General features: G+C 42.3%; 1 protein-coding gene across 2 annotated transcripts in view; it reads right to left on the reverse strand.

Moving 5' to 3' along the window:
* Positions 1-1,801: 1,801 nt before the first annotated feature.
* URH2 (uridine-ribohydrolase 2) overlaps positions 1,802-14,444 on the reverse strand; it is a 41,000-nt gene continuing 28,357 nt past the window's right edge. The window contains exons 4-9 of one of the 2 annotated variants that reach the window (XM_087390511.1): positions 9,868-10,053; positions 9,616-9,720; positions 5,949-6,045; positions 5,318-5,425; positions 5,092-5,227; positions 1,805-2,465 (exon numbers count right to left, since the gene is read on the reverse strand). In XM_087390511.1, the coding sequence (XP_087246637.1) occupies positions 2,357-2,465; positions 5,092-5,227; positions 5,318-5,425; positions 5,949-6,045; positions 9,616-9,720; positions 9,868-10,053 (741 nt within the window). In that variant the 3' untranslated portion in view covers positions 1,805-2,356. Of the gene's footprint in view, positions 2,466-5,091; positions 5,228-5,317; positions 5,426-5,948; positions 6,046-9,615; positions 9,721-9,867; positions 10,054-14,444 lie in introns of both variants that reach the window. The other variant, XM_087390512.1, reaches the window with a different exon arrangement.

Below are 14,444 nucleotides of genomic sequence, written 5' to 3' on the forward strand. Positions count from 1 at the left end.
TAGGAAGCATTCAAGGGAGTGACGATTGGGACACTTTACACGTGTAGGTGTTATATAGCACATGCAAAAATTGGCACCTTCAGTTCCTTTACAAGAGTCATTCTACCTCTACAATCTTCCTTCATTTGATTCGACTTGCAAAAAATCATACATCTAATTTCCATCAATTTGTGAGCATGTGGGCCACACTGAAAAGCATCGCAAAAGAGCAGGTAGAAGGAGAAGGCGCTTCGAGCAATTAACTGGGTCTCCAAGTCATGGTGTCTTCCTATAACCCTTCAAGGCGGAGGCAAAAAGTCTAGTTTGCATCAAGCTAGTTGGTTTGGAGTCAAGTAGGTGCCAACGTGGAAGAAAGGTAGTAAAATCCCCTCATCCGCCAAAGATAAGGTCAGCCAAGCATGATTTGGATACTACCAGTCCACGCAATATTGCATGGCGAAGCAAGATGGCATTTTCCTTGATGGCAATGGGCCATGAACATGGAAGCACAGAGGCAATTTGACTCCCTCAGACATACAAAAGGTATGCGTACACCAAAGATGCCAGTCATGGTTGAGTTAGTTGCGCAGGTGTTAAGGCTACCATTAATGCCAAAGGCACCCACGGAAGCTCCCAGCAGATACTTCCAAGGATGTAATGGTGTAGAAATTCGTTGAGCACGTGCACTCAAAAGGATATTGTTATGTGAAATAGCAAGGGGAGGACTCCCTACAGCTGGTGTCAAAGCATCAAGGACAACATTAGAGTTCAAGGGACATCTGGTATTGTCCTTCACAATAGCATCAGGGACAACATTAGAGTTCAAGGGACATCTGTTCACAATAGCATCAGGTTCTTTGAAGTCAGGTCCTTGAGCAGTGAGGGTGGAAGATCTTGTTGAGCGTCTTCTTGGAGAAGGGGCTCTGAAGAAAGGAACAGTAGGGGGGGGAGTCCCTACAGCTTGTGTCGAAGCATCAGCAGGGACAACATTAGAGTTCAAGGGAGAACTGGTGTTGTCCTTCACAGTAGCATCAGGTTCCCTGAAGTCAAGTCCTTGAGCAGCGAGGGTGGGAGATCTTGTTGAGGGTCTTCTTGGAGAAGGGGCTCTAAAGAAAGGAACAGCAGGGGGAGCACTCCCTGCAACAGTTGGTGTTGAAGCATCAGGGACATCATTAGAGTTCAAGGGAATCTCTTTTAATGTGACATGTTGATCAGGTTCAATAGGCAATTTGACTATGATAGTATGAGAATCCTCCACGTAGCTAAGTGCAACATATTGTCAGAGTGCTTCTTCTCCCGACTCCTTGATGCTTTTCTATGGTCTTTAGCTAACAATCTCTTCAATGTGTCCTTTTGCACAATGTAACATATCACCTTTAGCTTCTAGTCATTTGGATCTTTCTCCCCATAGGGTCCATGCTCTTTGGATGTGCTACGTGCTGACATGTCTAATTTGGGGGGATTCTGTTTTGGGTCTTCAAATCCTAATGCTTTGAAGCTTCAAATACACCTGGGACTCTCAAAATCATGTTATCAACATAATTACATTATCAAAAACTTAGAAGTGTTTCTTACAGCATGTCACCAGTGAGGACTCTCTTACGCCTCACCTCATATATTAAGAGAGCCACAGACCAATATTATAGGAATCTCAATTCACGAGTATGAGATGTGCAATGCAGATGGCTTCGAGTTAGCCGCCTCATTCAGAGGTAGAGTAAAATTAGATTAGATGTGATGTTTGCACAGTTTGAAAAGATGGACTTGCACTAAGGTCATATCCTAGAGAAAAGTATTGTGTACATGTAGGAACATAGGGGCACCTGTTGACATTTTGGTAGCAGAATTTTCTTGATTGCCTAGAGGCTACGAATTCACAAAAGGACAATATATGTACTATTCATGAATTGTGGAATGCCCTTTGACCAGCACATTTGGGAGTTTAGATCACTGCTGATGATATACAGGCATGTAATTCATTTGAAAGTTTACATGATTTCCTTTCTTTATTGTAATTCTACTGCAACCTGGCACGTTAGTCTTTGGTTTTTTCTTTCACCTCTTCTAGAACAGTTTGATATAATCATAACAGATAAGTCTCTGAATAGTAGCCTGCCTTGTCTTTCCCTTCCACTTTCTTGAGAATCCATTCATATCAAAATATTATGCTGCAGAGGACCAAGAACCATGAGAAATTGAGCACTATCATCCCCAAGCCAACTTTACTGGGAAGACCTCAACAGCTCTTTGTAGAAAGAAAATGCCTCCCCTTGAACCAACAGATATGACATTGGTACTAAGCAATAGTACTTTATGAACCGACAGATTTGACATTGATACTAAGCAATAATAATTATACAGTAACATAACAATGGGTTCATGGTTCCAAAAGGCGTTCCTTCAACATTTTGGATATTCGATCAGCATCAGCTGTCACAGCTACCTTGACAAGAGGCGTATTACACCATGGTGTAGTTTCTTCCCACCTGACATCAAAATGCATTTTCATCTTCAACTCTTTAAGAAATTCTAAAATTATGAATATCCAGACCATAAAAACTGGGAGAATTAATATTAGTATCAAAGAATATGACTAATCATCACAGTCAGAAAGAGTTCAAAGCTCAAACAACTGTCATCATATCTCTAAAATTCATATTTGTCAAAAAGAAAGAACAATGATTAGAAAAAAATGATGCTTCAATCATTTCACAGAGAAGGTTAATCCACCTAACTTCAGCTTCGATCATTTCTCAGAGATGGTAATCCACTGAAGTTATAAAGCAAGGCTACACCAAAACCTGGTTTTTCAAAAAGGTCGCCTTAAAATCCAAAATTTCAGTTTTTAATGTCTATTCTAACATTTAGTTGGAAGGAAACAGTAAGGATTTGAGATATAGGAAGATAGAGAGTGCAGTAGCACAAACAAAAAGCACAAGAAGCTGAAGTGCTGTTACAAAATGACAAAAGGTTACAAAGTACAACTCCAAAATGAGGTTATTACTTCTTAACATAAGGGGTTTTTAACCCTCTTAATTGGAAGTAAAAAGTGCCCCAAGAGTTGTTCACACCACACTACTCAATATCCAACAAAATCCCCATGTAGTGGCAGTGTGAATATGTACAGGAGGGCACGTCAATTACCTCAAGGTATCAACCCTAAATGCTTTGCAGAGGGCTTCAAACTTTTCTCTAGATAATGCCATGAAAAATCTACAACATTGTCGTGTGTAGGAAACAACAGATCAGGCTGATCTCTTGCATTCAAATTAATCTCAAATGATTACCTCTTGCCTTCTCAAGATTGGCTCATTTTTTAATTTATATGCCATTAGGCTAGCTATTATCAATGATCATTCACCTATCATCATGATTTTATTTTTTCCCTCGACCAGTTGTATTTTGAGTTGTGAATTCAGTTTTCATAAATTCTGTGTTCAATAAATGAGTTTATTAAGTTACTTTAAATTTTCTTAATGTATCAAATAGTGTGTTTGTTGATGGGTCTGATGATATGGCTTTTCCTTACCGTTCCCATTCCACACGAGGTCATGTGCATGGTCCATAGCAATTATGGCACACATTGCAGCATTTGTTCCCCCCATAGACATCGGACTATGCCAGATTTCCACAAAAATGGGGCACATATCCACATCCCTGGCACTTCATGAGAACATCCAAAGATGTATGGAATAGGGGAAAGTCCCATTACTTGAGACTTCAAAGCCAAAGACTAAGATACACAGGCAGAGATTAATGGTATTTCAGGAGCATGCCATTGTATTCACAGCTATAAACTTGATAGGAGGGTTCAAGCGCAATTCTGCAGACAGATATGCCAGTTATACAATCACACATTATAGGGGGTACTTGCTAGACATGTGCTCTACCCACGTGTTGATTATATACAACGATTTGCAAAGATGGCCAGCTTGACAGAGACATACATGCTGCCCACATGATGGTGGCCACAGTGTAGTAGACTACACCATGAGATCCCTTTCTATCACTACAGATCTCCAATTTTACAGTCTGCCCCCTTATGCCCACAGCCAATCATTCCCATATATCCTCCTTTAACTCACACTTCCACAACCCAGCCAAAACACCCCACATTCAATTCATCCTCATGATGACCTTTAACCCTCACATGTTCAAATTTAAGGTACTCACCACACCCAACTTTTAGAGAATATTGATAACCAGCCAACCATAGATATCAAAATCCAATCTCCTCACCAAGTTCATTCATATCGCCGCACAATAAGCCTTCCGCTCTATGATCAAATTCACGGGAAATCCATCCAAAGGGTCTGTTCCCCAGAATGGTTGGTATGATAATGAGTGCAAAAGGTAATCAGGCAACATAGCACTCCCAGACCAAACAGGGGCACTCAAAAAAGAAAAAAATTACAATAGAGTATCAGCACCTAGTATGATGCAAAAAACAGTGATTGCTTATGCGGCTCGAACAGGAACTACTAAGCATACTATATAGCAATAATCCCCAAGAGTTTTCGATGAAACTCCCAAAAAGGAGATTGCCATGTCCCATCCAAGATCCTAGCCTTGGGAAGGCCTGCACTAATAAACTATACGAAATCCAATCAGCCCACCCGATCTAGAGGACAGCCCCCACCCAACTAGCTATACACTCTTCACCAAATCCCTCCTTGAATCAGCCATTAAAAAATCAAGAACAGCAAGGCCAAAGATCATGAAGACCGTCAAGCAGAACTCCTATTACATGGCTGGGGGATGTTGCTCCAATCTTGGCCAAACTTTATGATGAAGATTCATGCAAAGGTTTTCCCACTCATGGACACAGTAAACTACTGGACTATCATGATTGGTCAATTGATTGTGAAGGTACACGGTCGGCACTTTTGAGACATATCAATGAGTACGTTGAGCACACAGGCACGCATGCAAATGGTCAGCACGATTTAAACACGATCGGTCCATGTTGAATCTGTCGGAGTCATAGAGGAGGCTAGACACTAGAAACAGAGAGTATATGTGAATTCCTGGAAGGTACAAGACTTGTAAAACTTACCAAGGTCAACACCGATACAATCACAAAGTGAGTTGAGGAAAGAGAAAAACCATTACCTTTTCCTTGTGTTGTCAAAGACTGTCAATCCTTTGCTAATACCATCTAGCTGAACCCTCACCACTCCTTCTGCATAAGTAAAAAGTGATGGATCTAAGGCTGCAGCAAGAGCAGCTGGATCGTGAAGATAGACTCCTGTATTGATCACATAAGAATACATCATTCCTAACTTGATATAACAAGTATCAAGCAGTTGAAAATAATTTTCAAAAAAAGAAACTGCACCTTTAATATTGTATGCCTCATGATGATAAGCAAAGTAGAACTGGGCTATTTTGTACACATATTTTGCAAATGGGCTGTCACTTCTACCCAGCTCTGCAAAGTCCATGTCTGCCATATGTACAAGTCTTAGTTCGTATTGAGACTATACACTATAGAAAGAAATTACTCCCCCTAATTCTTAAACCCAACCAAAAGGCTACTAACGAAGTTTCGCTTCAATATCCCTCTTGTACCTTTAAGACCCAAAAAAAAACTCCGAGCATAAGACTTATTCTGAGCCCAACGTATTTATTAGAATTCCTCTTCAATCTCTAAGCACTCAGGAACCCTACAAAAATTCAGAATATATCTCATGGCAGTTCTTAAAATCGGAAGAAACGCTTTTGCACCAATGTTTGAAACAGTGTCATTGAAATCAGCACAATACTTTCGCTGGAATAGTGTCCTATCCAACCTGCTACAAGAAGCACTGCAGGTGTGTTTCATATGTAAAAAATTTATTAATATGACAGTCGTTCGAGTTGGATTGGTGATGAGAACAGAATGTGCATATCTTCATACGTTACCAGAACAATTTAGTCCAATAAACTTTAGCATTCAACCAGCCATGGAAGCAAAGTCCACTTTGTACCTGTCATCACCACTTGGTGTGTAACGTTGATACCGATGACTAAAATGTCTGCGCCTGAGGTGAAAACAATATCAGCAGCATCTGGATCACCAAGGATCTACATGCATGAAGTAGCAATTTAGCAGCTTGCAAGACTAGTTAAGTACATAAGCATCTCTACCAACAAATCTTTGTATTCATTCATGCAACTGACGATACAATGACCGTCCATGCAGACCCATGGCAACGCCTTATCCACCCTGCCCTCCCTCTCTCTCAAGTACAACTGGAATGCCCATGTGTAGAAAGAAGAATCATGGGAGGTTTGAAATCTTTGTACAGCTTACAACATAAGTGCAGGAAAGCACACATGTGGAATTGGGAAATGAGAGAGTTTCTATACACCATCCTTGTACAAACAGTGATACTTTATGGGTGTCCAGCATGGGCTCCAAGGCTCTCTAGGACCTACTGAACAGAATAGGACCTTTGCATAAAAGATTCCTCCTAGGGAATTGGGGATTAAAGCTCAGACAACCTACCCCATCCTACTTGCTGAGACAGGCATAATACCTCTCGATGATGAAGCATTATGCCAGTTCATGGCTTATCTCAACAAAGTTGAGAAGATGGATGCCAGCAAGATACCTCACAAGGCACTAGAAGCTACACAAACCACTTGATGGCACCGAGAGGGATGAAATGGATGGAATTATGGGGTATAACAACTGCTGATATATCAGAGGATGCATGTGAGATCAGAAAGCTAGTGACACAGGTGACAGAAGATACTAAAGAAACTATGGCAAGACCCAAGGGCAAAAATGCAGTTCTATAAATAGGAGATTAATCCAATGGATAGCTATGGGATGCAAAAATGCCTTGGGAAAGACATATATATGTCCAAAAGGCATCTAATTTGTAGAGGGTCCCAAGAGAAGAAAGAATATGCAAAATATTCCCCACACGGGAGGTGGAAAAGATGAGCAGCATGTACTCCGAAGATGCCGGGCCTATGCACACACAGAGAAAGATATGATGACAGCATAGGCGATATGAAAAATCTACTGGAACAGCCAGATACAAAGCTAGAAAGCTATCTAAAAGAATTTTCGGAACACTGAAACAAGGTACTTGGGTTAGCACACAAACTAGCCCAACAAGTACTAACTACATAGCACTCTATAGTATTCTATTTCACCGGATGTGAAAGATCACTAAGGGTCTCAAGAGGACTTTAATGCAACCATTCATATCATATCATGTCATCTCTCTCTCTCTCTCTCTCTCTCTCTCTCTCTCCACACACACACACACTTTTTTTCATGGGGAAAAGCAGTATTTCCTTAAGAAAGATTGTACTTTCACAGTTTCTCCAGAGTGGAGCAACTACTACTCAAACAAAACTAGAAACAGTGATGGAATACTTCCAGCTGGTGGGCTAGAGGAAGATCTCCAAGGGAATGTGCATCTTGGAGAGACCAATACAAGGAGGACAGAAAGAAGTAACAAACATTCACCGAAGAGTGCCCATACAGTCGAATGTTATAAGCATGGTATAATGACCACAATACCCAATCGAGAAACCAACCAAAAAACATAATTTGGCGTAGAGGTATATCTGCCAAACAACCAAAATTGTCACCTGATAGAGATCTTGGGAAAACGAGCAGGAAGATAAGTGCCAACCCTGGGAAGAAAATCATGCGCAATGAGGCAGGTCCAGAGTAGATGTAGAACAATCACCCTCGGGTACGAACAAGTAGGGCAAGCCGAGGAAGCTATGAGCCGGGCAGCCAACAAAGATCCCACTAGTAAAGCACCGACCAAACAACACCACAAGAAAACCCACTGCCAGAGACGTAAATTACTGCTCTAGATGCGGCAGAGACAAACCTTCCACCAAGAAAGAGATTTGTCAAGGCGCAATAAAAGATTCCATGCTCCTGGATCCACAGCCACGAAAGCAACAAATGATAAGGTTTCTTGGTAGAAAGATCCATGAAAGAGAAAGGAGGAGAGCCTGGAAGTCCCCGATCAAATGCCCAACTCCAGCAGCAAAAAAAGAGTAGTAAACAGATGGGATTAGGCTGAAAAGGTTGCAACATGGTAGTGAGGACACCAAATGAACATGTGAAAATGAAAATACTTAGCACCACCATGAGTAACAGTATTCATGGGTCCACAAACATCACTATGCATAAGCTGTAATCTCATTGAGGCTCATATGGAACCCTCTTTTAGAAACAGCATACGGTGCAGCTTTTCAATAACACACCCTTCATAAAATTCAAATCTAGCTGCTCTATTTTTTGCATTCCCTGACCTCCTTTTCTAATCTTCTTCTCATGGTTGTATAGGTCTTTATATGCATAGCGCATCAGGTGCGAACTTCGGACGAATTTTATTTTTAAAATTTTAAGGTGGGAGCTTCTAAAATTTTGTATTTTTTAAAGTTGAGAAAAAGGAGGGAAGGGGAGAGGAAATATTCACATGACATGTAGAAAGGGATGAGAAGGGGCGTAGAAGGGGGATGAGACGGGACAAGAAGGGGAGGAGAGGGGGCTGAGACCCCAGAGGGAGGGCTGAGAATGGAAGGAGGATGAGTCTTGAGAAGAGGGCAGGGCAAGAGGGATAAGAGAGCATAGAAGGCTGAGAAGGAGGGCTGAGAGGCAAAGGGGGGCTGAGATAGGCATGGGGGGGGGGGGGGGGGGATGAAGAATGGACCAGGTCTGAGACAGAGCTGACAGAGAGGAAAAGGGGATAAGAGAGAGCTGAGAAGGATGCAGGGATGAGAAGAGCTGAGAGAGAGCAAAGGCTAAGAGCGAGGCTGAGAGGGCAAGGGGCTGATACAGTTGTGAGAGTGGGCTGAGAGGGGCAAAGGGCTGATACCGTTGTGAGAGAGGCAAGACCCGAGAGCTCCGGAAGACCCGAGCGCATGACAAATGTCAGGGTGGATCCAGGTGGAGGAGTCGCCATGCAGGCAATAGCATTTTATGAAAAACCAAAAACTAATAATAATAAAATTTATATGCAGCAGAAGTGCACCTATAATGATTTGAAGCGTTCCATAAAGCCCTGAGCGCTTCAAATTTCACCTATCCACTAGGTGTGTACTGTCAATCAACCATGCTCCTCCTCCCCACACATGCTTTTCATAAAAAAACTCACCCTGCGTCAAAAGCATCGCCATATCCTCTCCTGATGATCCCAAGCTTGGCTGTTTTGGAAATCCCCAGTAGAGGTTACAAATATGTCTTTTTTTCTGTCTTTAGTCCTCATTGTAGCAATTGCTGTGTTTCTTCAGCCAAAAGGGCAAAAGCAAGTCCTGACTACCATGGACTGCCTAGTATGGTTCACTATTTTCAATTCTGAATTTTCAAGCTATCGTTTCAAACATTCTAAAGCCAAGCCAGTTTTTGACCAAGATGGCTCATGTTTATGTGTGACCAATATTGTCATAAACCACACAGACAGTTTCTATTTTGCTATGGGTTCAGAATCACAAATCATACTGATTTAAATGTTATATCAAACCTCTGTTTACTCGTGTGTCTAACTTTATTCATACCCCTTGATAGGATTCTCAGTCACTGGTACCTCCTCTATGTACAAGCACAGAAGACAGCAACAGTTCACAACCAATGGATTTCACATAGACACAACCTGACACAAATTTGAACCATACATTTGCTTCTGCAGCAGGGTTCACATTTCCATTGACAAAGAAGGCACCTCCCAGAACAACAATCTGTCCTACATTCCTTGCAAACATTGGATCTGCTTCCACTGCCTAAAAGGCACATGCAATAGAGTTAGCCCACTTTTAAAGATTTGCAATAATTGGACAATTCCAACTTTAATCAAATGTTTCTCTATTGTATTTGCTTTAACAAAGATAGGAGCCAGCAAGGATACAAAGACCATTGAAGAAGCACACCAGGGCAATATTTGTAAAAGGGCCTAATGCCACAACGGTCACTTCACCAGGGTATTCCCTCGTCATTTTGATGAGAAATTCCTTTGCACTGAAAGCTACAGCTTTTCCTTTAGGAGGTGGTGGATTGGTGTTCCCAAGCCCATCAATTCCATGCACAAAATCTGCAATGCGTTGTTTTGGAACATCCTGGCAAATGTACAGCATGGTCAGCTGGCAGGAAACTGTGTGTGTGTGTGTGTGTGTGTGTGTGTGTGTGTGTGTGTGATCTGTCTTTTGTTTGGGTTGGCTACTGGGCACTCTGGACTCTATGGAAGGATAGAAATCATAGTCTTTAATGATCCTACTTTTTCACTTTTTTCTTTCTTCAGGCACTTTCTGCAGCAATATTTCTATGATTGCTTGCAAACTAAGTACATAGATCATGATGTGTATCTGTCTTATACTGAGATCTTCTTGTGATGTATTTTTCCACATCCCATTTTCTGTAATATAAAGCTACAAAATTTCACCAAAAAATTTGGTATTCCCAAGCCCATCAATTCCATGCACAAAATCTGCAATGCGTTATGCCGGGTTAATTTCGACAATGCCGGGTTAGCTTTGACTATGCTGGGTTAGCTCCTAAAAATTGAAGGTTGGCCAGCTCCTAAAAATTGAAGCCACAAGGGGCTGCTGCCCCTTGACCCCACGTCGAAGCGGAATCATCTTAGAATTGGGGTCCCAACTGCACTTACCAATACATGCACTTAAGATCAGGACGAGTCCTAAGAGTTGATCTTGAGCCTGAGGATAGTGCCTCAAATACCCTCTTATCGACCTATACACCTAGCTCTACATCCTTAGCTCAAAAGTCAGTTCTTACATCTTACACGAAGCACCACAAGGACTGGTCTAGCTTAGAAGACTCCATGAGCATGGCCGAAGACATGGGAGAACCCTCCAATGTTAGAGCCTCAATAGCTCCAACCAGCAACTTTAACGATCACCAGTCTCCTACCCATCTACAGCAGCTAGATTAAGGGGAACCTTTTCTAATTTTATGGGTAGGCTTGGATTAACAGAACCAATAGACATGCTGAACCCATTTGCTAGGCAAAATAGAGTGCTGGTAGAAACTCAGGTGTCAGCCCAACCATCGGTGTCAAAACAATGTTTAGGGAACCAACTCCCATTGAATCTATTGGGAATGAACTGCCACCATATCCATCCTTCGATGAAAGCCAGTCGTATATGGGTGAATTCAGCCCAAGACTCCCCCTAGAGTTTCAAATGCTAGAACGAAGTGGACAAAGGAGTGGTTAGAAGGTTTACAAATAAGACTCCCTACATCTGAAGTCCCTTCATTTCCTACTTGGTCACAAAACATAGGAGGAATGTCATACCCAACAACCACTCCTTATAGGCTTATGCATGGGGTGAACATGCCACTCCCCAGAGGACCTTCAGCCCAACCCATTAGGCCCAATCAACCTCAAGTCACAATGCACATGCCTAGTGGGTCAGAGTCCTCAAATCATACATTTATACAGCCACCAAATACATGGAACCCTCCATCAGGACCGCCAATATACATAGAGCATCACCATATTCTCAAGCTCCACCTACTCTGCATATGGTACTTAGCGATGAGGCAATGAGGATCCTAGTGCAAGCACTAGGAAGGAGGGCCATGCCTCCAACATTTACGGGCAGAGACCAAAATCCTTCTAGATGTAAACCCGTCATGATCTCCAAGCTAATCACCAAGTCCTTAGGGGAAGGAGACCCAATCTCCCATGTTGAGCGTTTTGAACAGATCTATGAGACATTTGGTGATATAGGGGATCTAGACAAGGTCAATGCTTTTGGATTAAGCCTTGATGGCAAAGATGGACAATGGTTTAGAGCACTAAGTTCGGAGGAGAAAATTAATTGGGTCACGTTGCGAAAGTCCTTCACAGTGCAGTTTGCCCCCAGTCCACTCAACCACCTCTATGAGGTCAAGCAAAAAGAGACCGAATCTCTTCGGGATTATATTGCTAAAATCAAACACTTGAACTCCCATTGTAAACCTCATGAGAGAATGAGTATATAGAACTATTGCCACACTTCCTCATAGGCTTGTGGGATTGTAATCTTCATGACCATCTTTTTACCATGAGTCCCACGTCGCGTGAGTTGTGCAGCAAGGCTATTGTGCGCTTAGATGACAACATGAAAGAAAAGACCCAAGGAGGGAAGACCACATCCGCCTCCTCAAAAGTATCCCATACCTTGAAGCCACTACTTCAAGTGAAGTCAAGGAGACAACCCCTCCCACCAAGGGCGTGAATATTTACTAATTTATTAAATTAAGTAAGACAGCAATTAGAGGGGGGGATGGCTAAGGAAGCCCCTAGTAATCCCCACCTATTCCCAAGTCACGATAATGTATGGTGTGGGGTCTTTACCGGGAACCATCCCACCAACGAGTGCCCCCGCCTTAGAGCTAGGCAAGCACTTTACTGTGCTCACTGTGCAAGATGAGACATTGCAGTGTTGGTACCCGAAGGCTATTTCCCAACCCATGTATCAACAGAGGCAACCCTTGACCTTGCCTGCACTGCCAAACCAATAGAAACAGGGCCAAGTAGCTATACAAGGAGCCCCTACTGCCAACCAACAAGGGCCATATAGGGCTCAAAACCCCCCATTGCCACCACCCATAATAGAACCTCAACCACCTCTATAAGGATTGCTCAATGTGGAGACCAACAACACCAACTACTACACCTAAGAACGCAACTCTTAATCTTCTCAGCAACGAGAGGCCAAGTGTCCTCGATACCCTTAAATGTAATTACATGGGCCAGGCTAAGGCACTCAGCAAAGAACTTCGTAAGCAGTCCATAAGAGGTAAGGCCAGTACATTCCAGCCTAGAGAGGTAAACAACAAGGGTGCAGTTAAGGTGGGAAAAGTTTCTGACAAGGTGATTATATAAAATGGATCCGATGAGGACACAACCACCTTTTCCACCTCATGTTCTTCTACTCATACTCCCTCAGCTTTAATCAACCACCAAAAAGAGGGGATGATTGTTGAATCATAGGAAAACTACGACTCCCAAAGGTCAGGGTGAATACCCAGACCCTATCATTGAGAAACAACACCTCACAGAGGCACAACAACTGCCAAGAAAAATCTGAGCAATGGCTCAAGGCAAGCAAGGGGCTAGAAACGATTCATCCTAGCTACCAGACCTTCAATAGAGCCCCTAAAGCCTCTCCCATACTCGAAAGAGAAGACGAGGAACCATTACAAGGTTCATCAGCCGGACATTCACTGCTAAGGCATAAGATGTTTGAGGAGGACCCTGCATGGCATCACGGGGACAATGTGTCCTTTTACGGGTTTAAAGAGCCACAATCGGCTGGCAATGAACCAATCACACAACCCCGAGATGTAGCCGGACTAGCTACAATCATGTCCACTGAGTTAAAGATGCCCATCGCGACCCTATTACGGGCTAATCCCACTTTATGGTGAGACCTCTCGGATTGAATGAATGGGCAAATAATATCTCCTAAGTCCACTAATCCTGAGATAGTCGAACCCCCAAATGACCCCCAACACTTTCCTAAAGTACCCATCAACAAACTGGGCCAATACTTCGAGAGTAACGATACAAATGCAATACTACCCATATCACACCATGATAAACAAGTAACGGCAATCTTGGATGGAGGAGTGGGCGTGAGCATAGCCACTAAGCAGTGCTGGGCCAAGTGGGGATGACCTAATATGGATAGCACAAATCTCGTAGTCAAATTGGTTGATGCAGCAACAACCCAACCAGTAGGAGTTCTAAGGGATATCAAGATTAAGACCTTCGGTCTAACCTACCAATTGTGGTTTGTTGTAATGGACTTCCCCAACCAATCAGATGGCTATGGCATCATATTGGGTAGACCTTTCATGCAAATTGCAGGATTGGTCCATGACTAGAGCTCAAATAGAATATATATTTACGTAAGAATGAACAAGTCATGAGGGTGGATCTCCAAACTTGGAAAGCTCACCCTATGTCAAGGAATCTATTCGCAGATGAATCTGACACCACCTATTCAAACTTTATAAGAAAGAGGAAAACGAGAAGAATACTGAAGACTCTTGGTGTTCTCCTTTACCAAACTTCGAAGACTCAACAAATTGGATACATACACTAGCCACAATAGACCTGCCAAGTACTAAAGGAACTCAAGTTATGCACCTTCACAATGATAAACCTACCGCCATTACACCAAAAGTTTGAAATCTAAACTTTGTAATCTAGATTCTAGTCTCTATATTACTAATTTTGAAAGTTAAAAGCTCACACTCTAATTTAAGAAACTAGCTAGTAACAACTTACAAGCTAGAGTACTTCCAAAATCATTGGGCATTTTAGGCATGTATGAAGGCATTTTGTGATTTCTTAGCTTAGTTTGCATAGTTTCAGCATACTATTTGTATGCAGGGCATAAAATTTGCATTTTTTAAGACCCCAATATACAAACTGAATTTTTAAGACGCCCCCTGTTTTTTTGAAACGTTTCACGCAAAAGTTTCTTTGAACTAT

This window comes from Dipteris shenzhenensis, chromosome 19, assembly GCF_047967505.1.
Source record: "Dipteris shenzhenensis isolate YYH24624 ecotype China chromosome 19, Dip_SZ_1.0, whole genome shotgun sequence".
Taxonomy (NCBI): Eukaryota; Viridiplantae; Streptophyta; class Polypodiopsida; order Gleicheniales; family Dipteridaceae; genus Dipteris; species Dipteris shenzhenensis.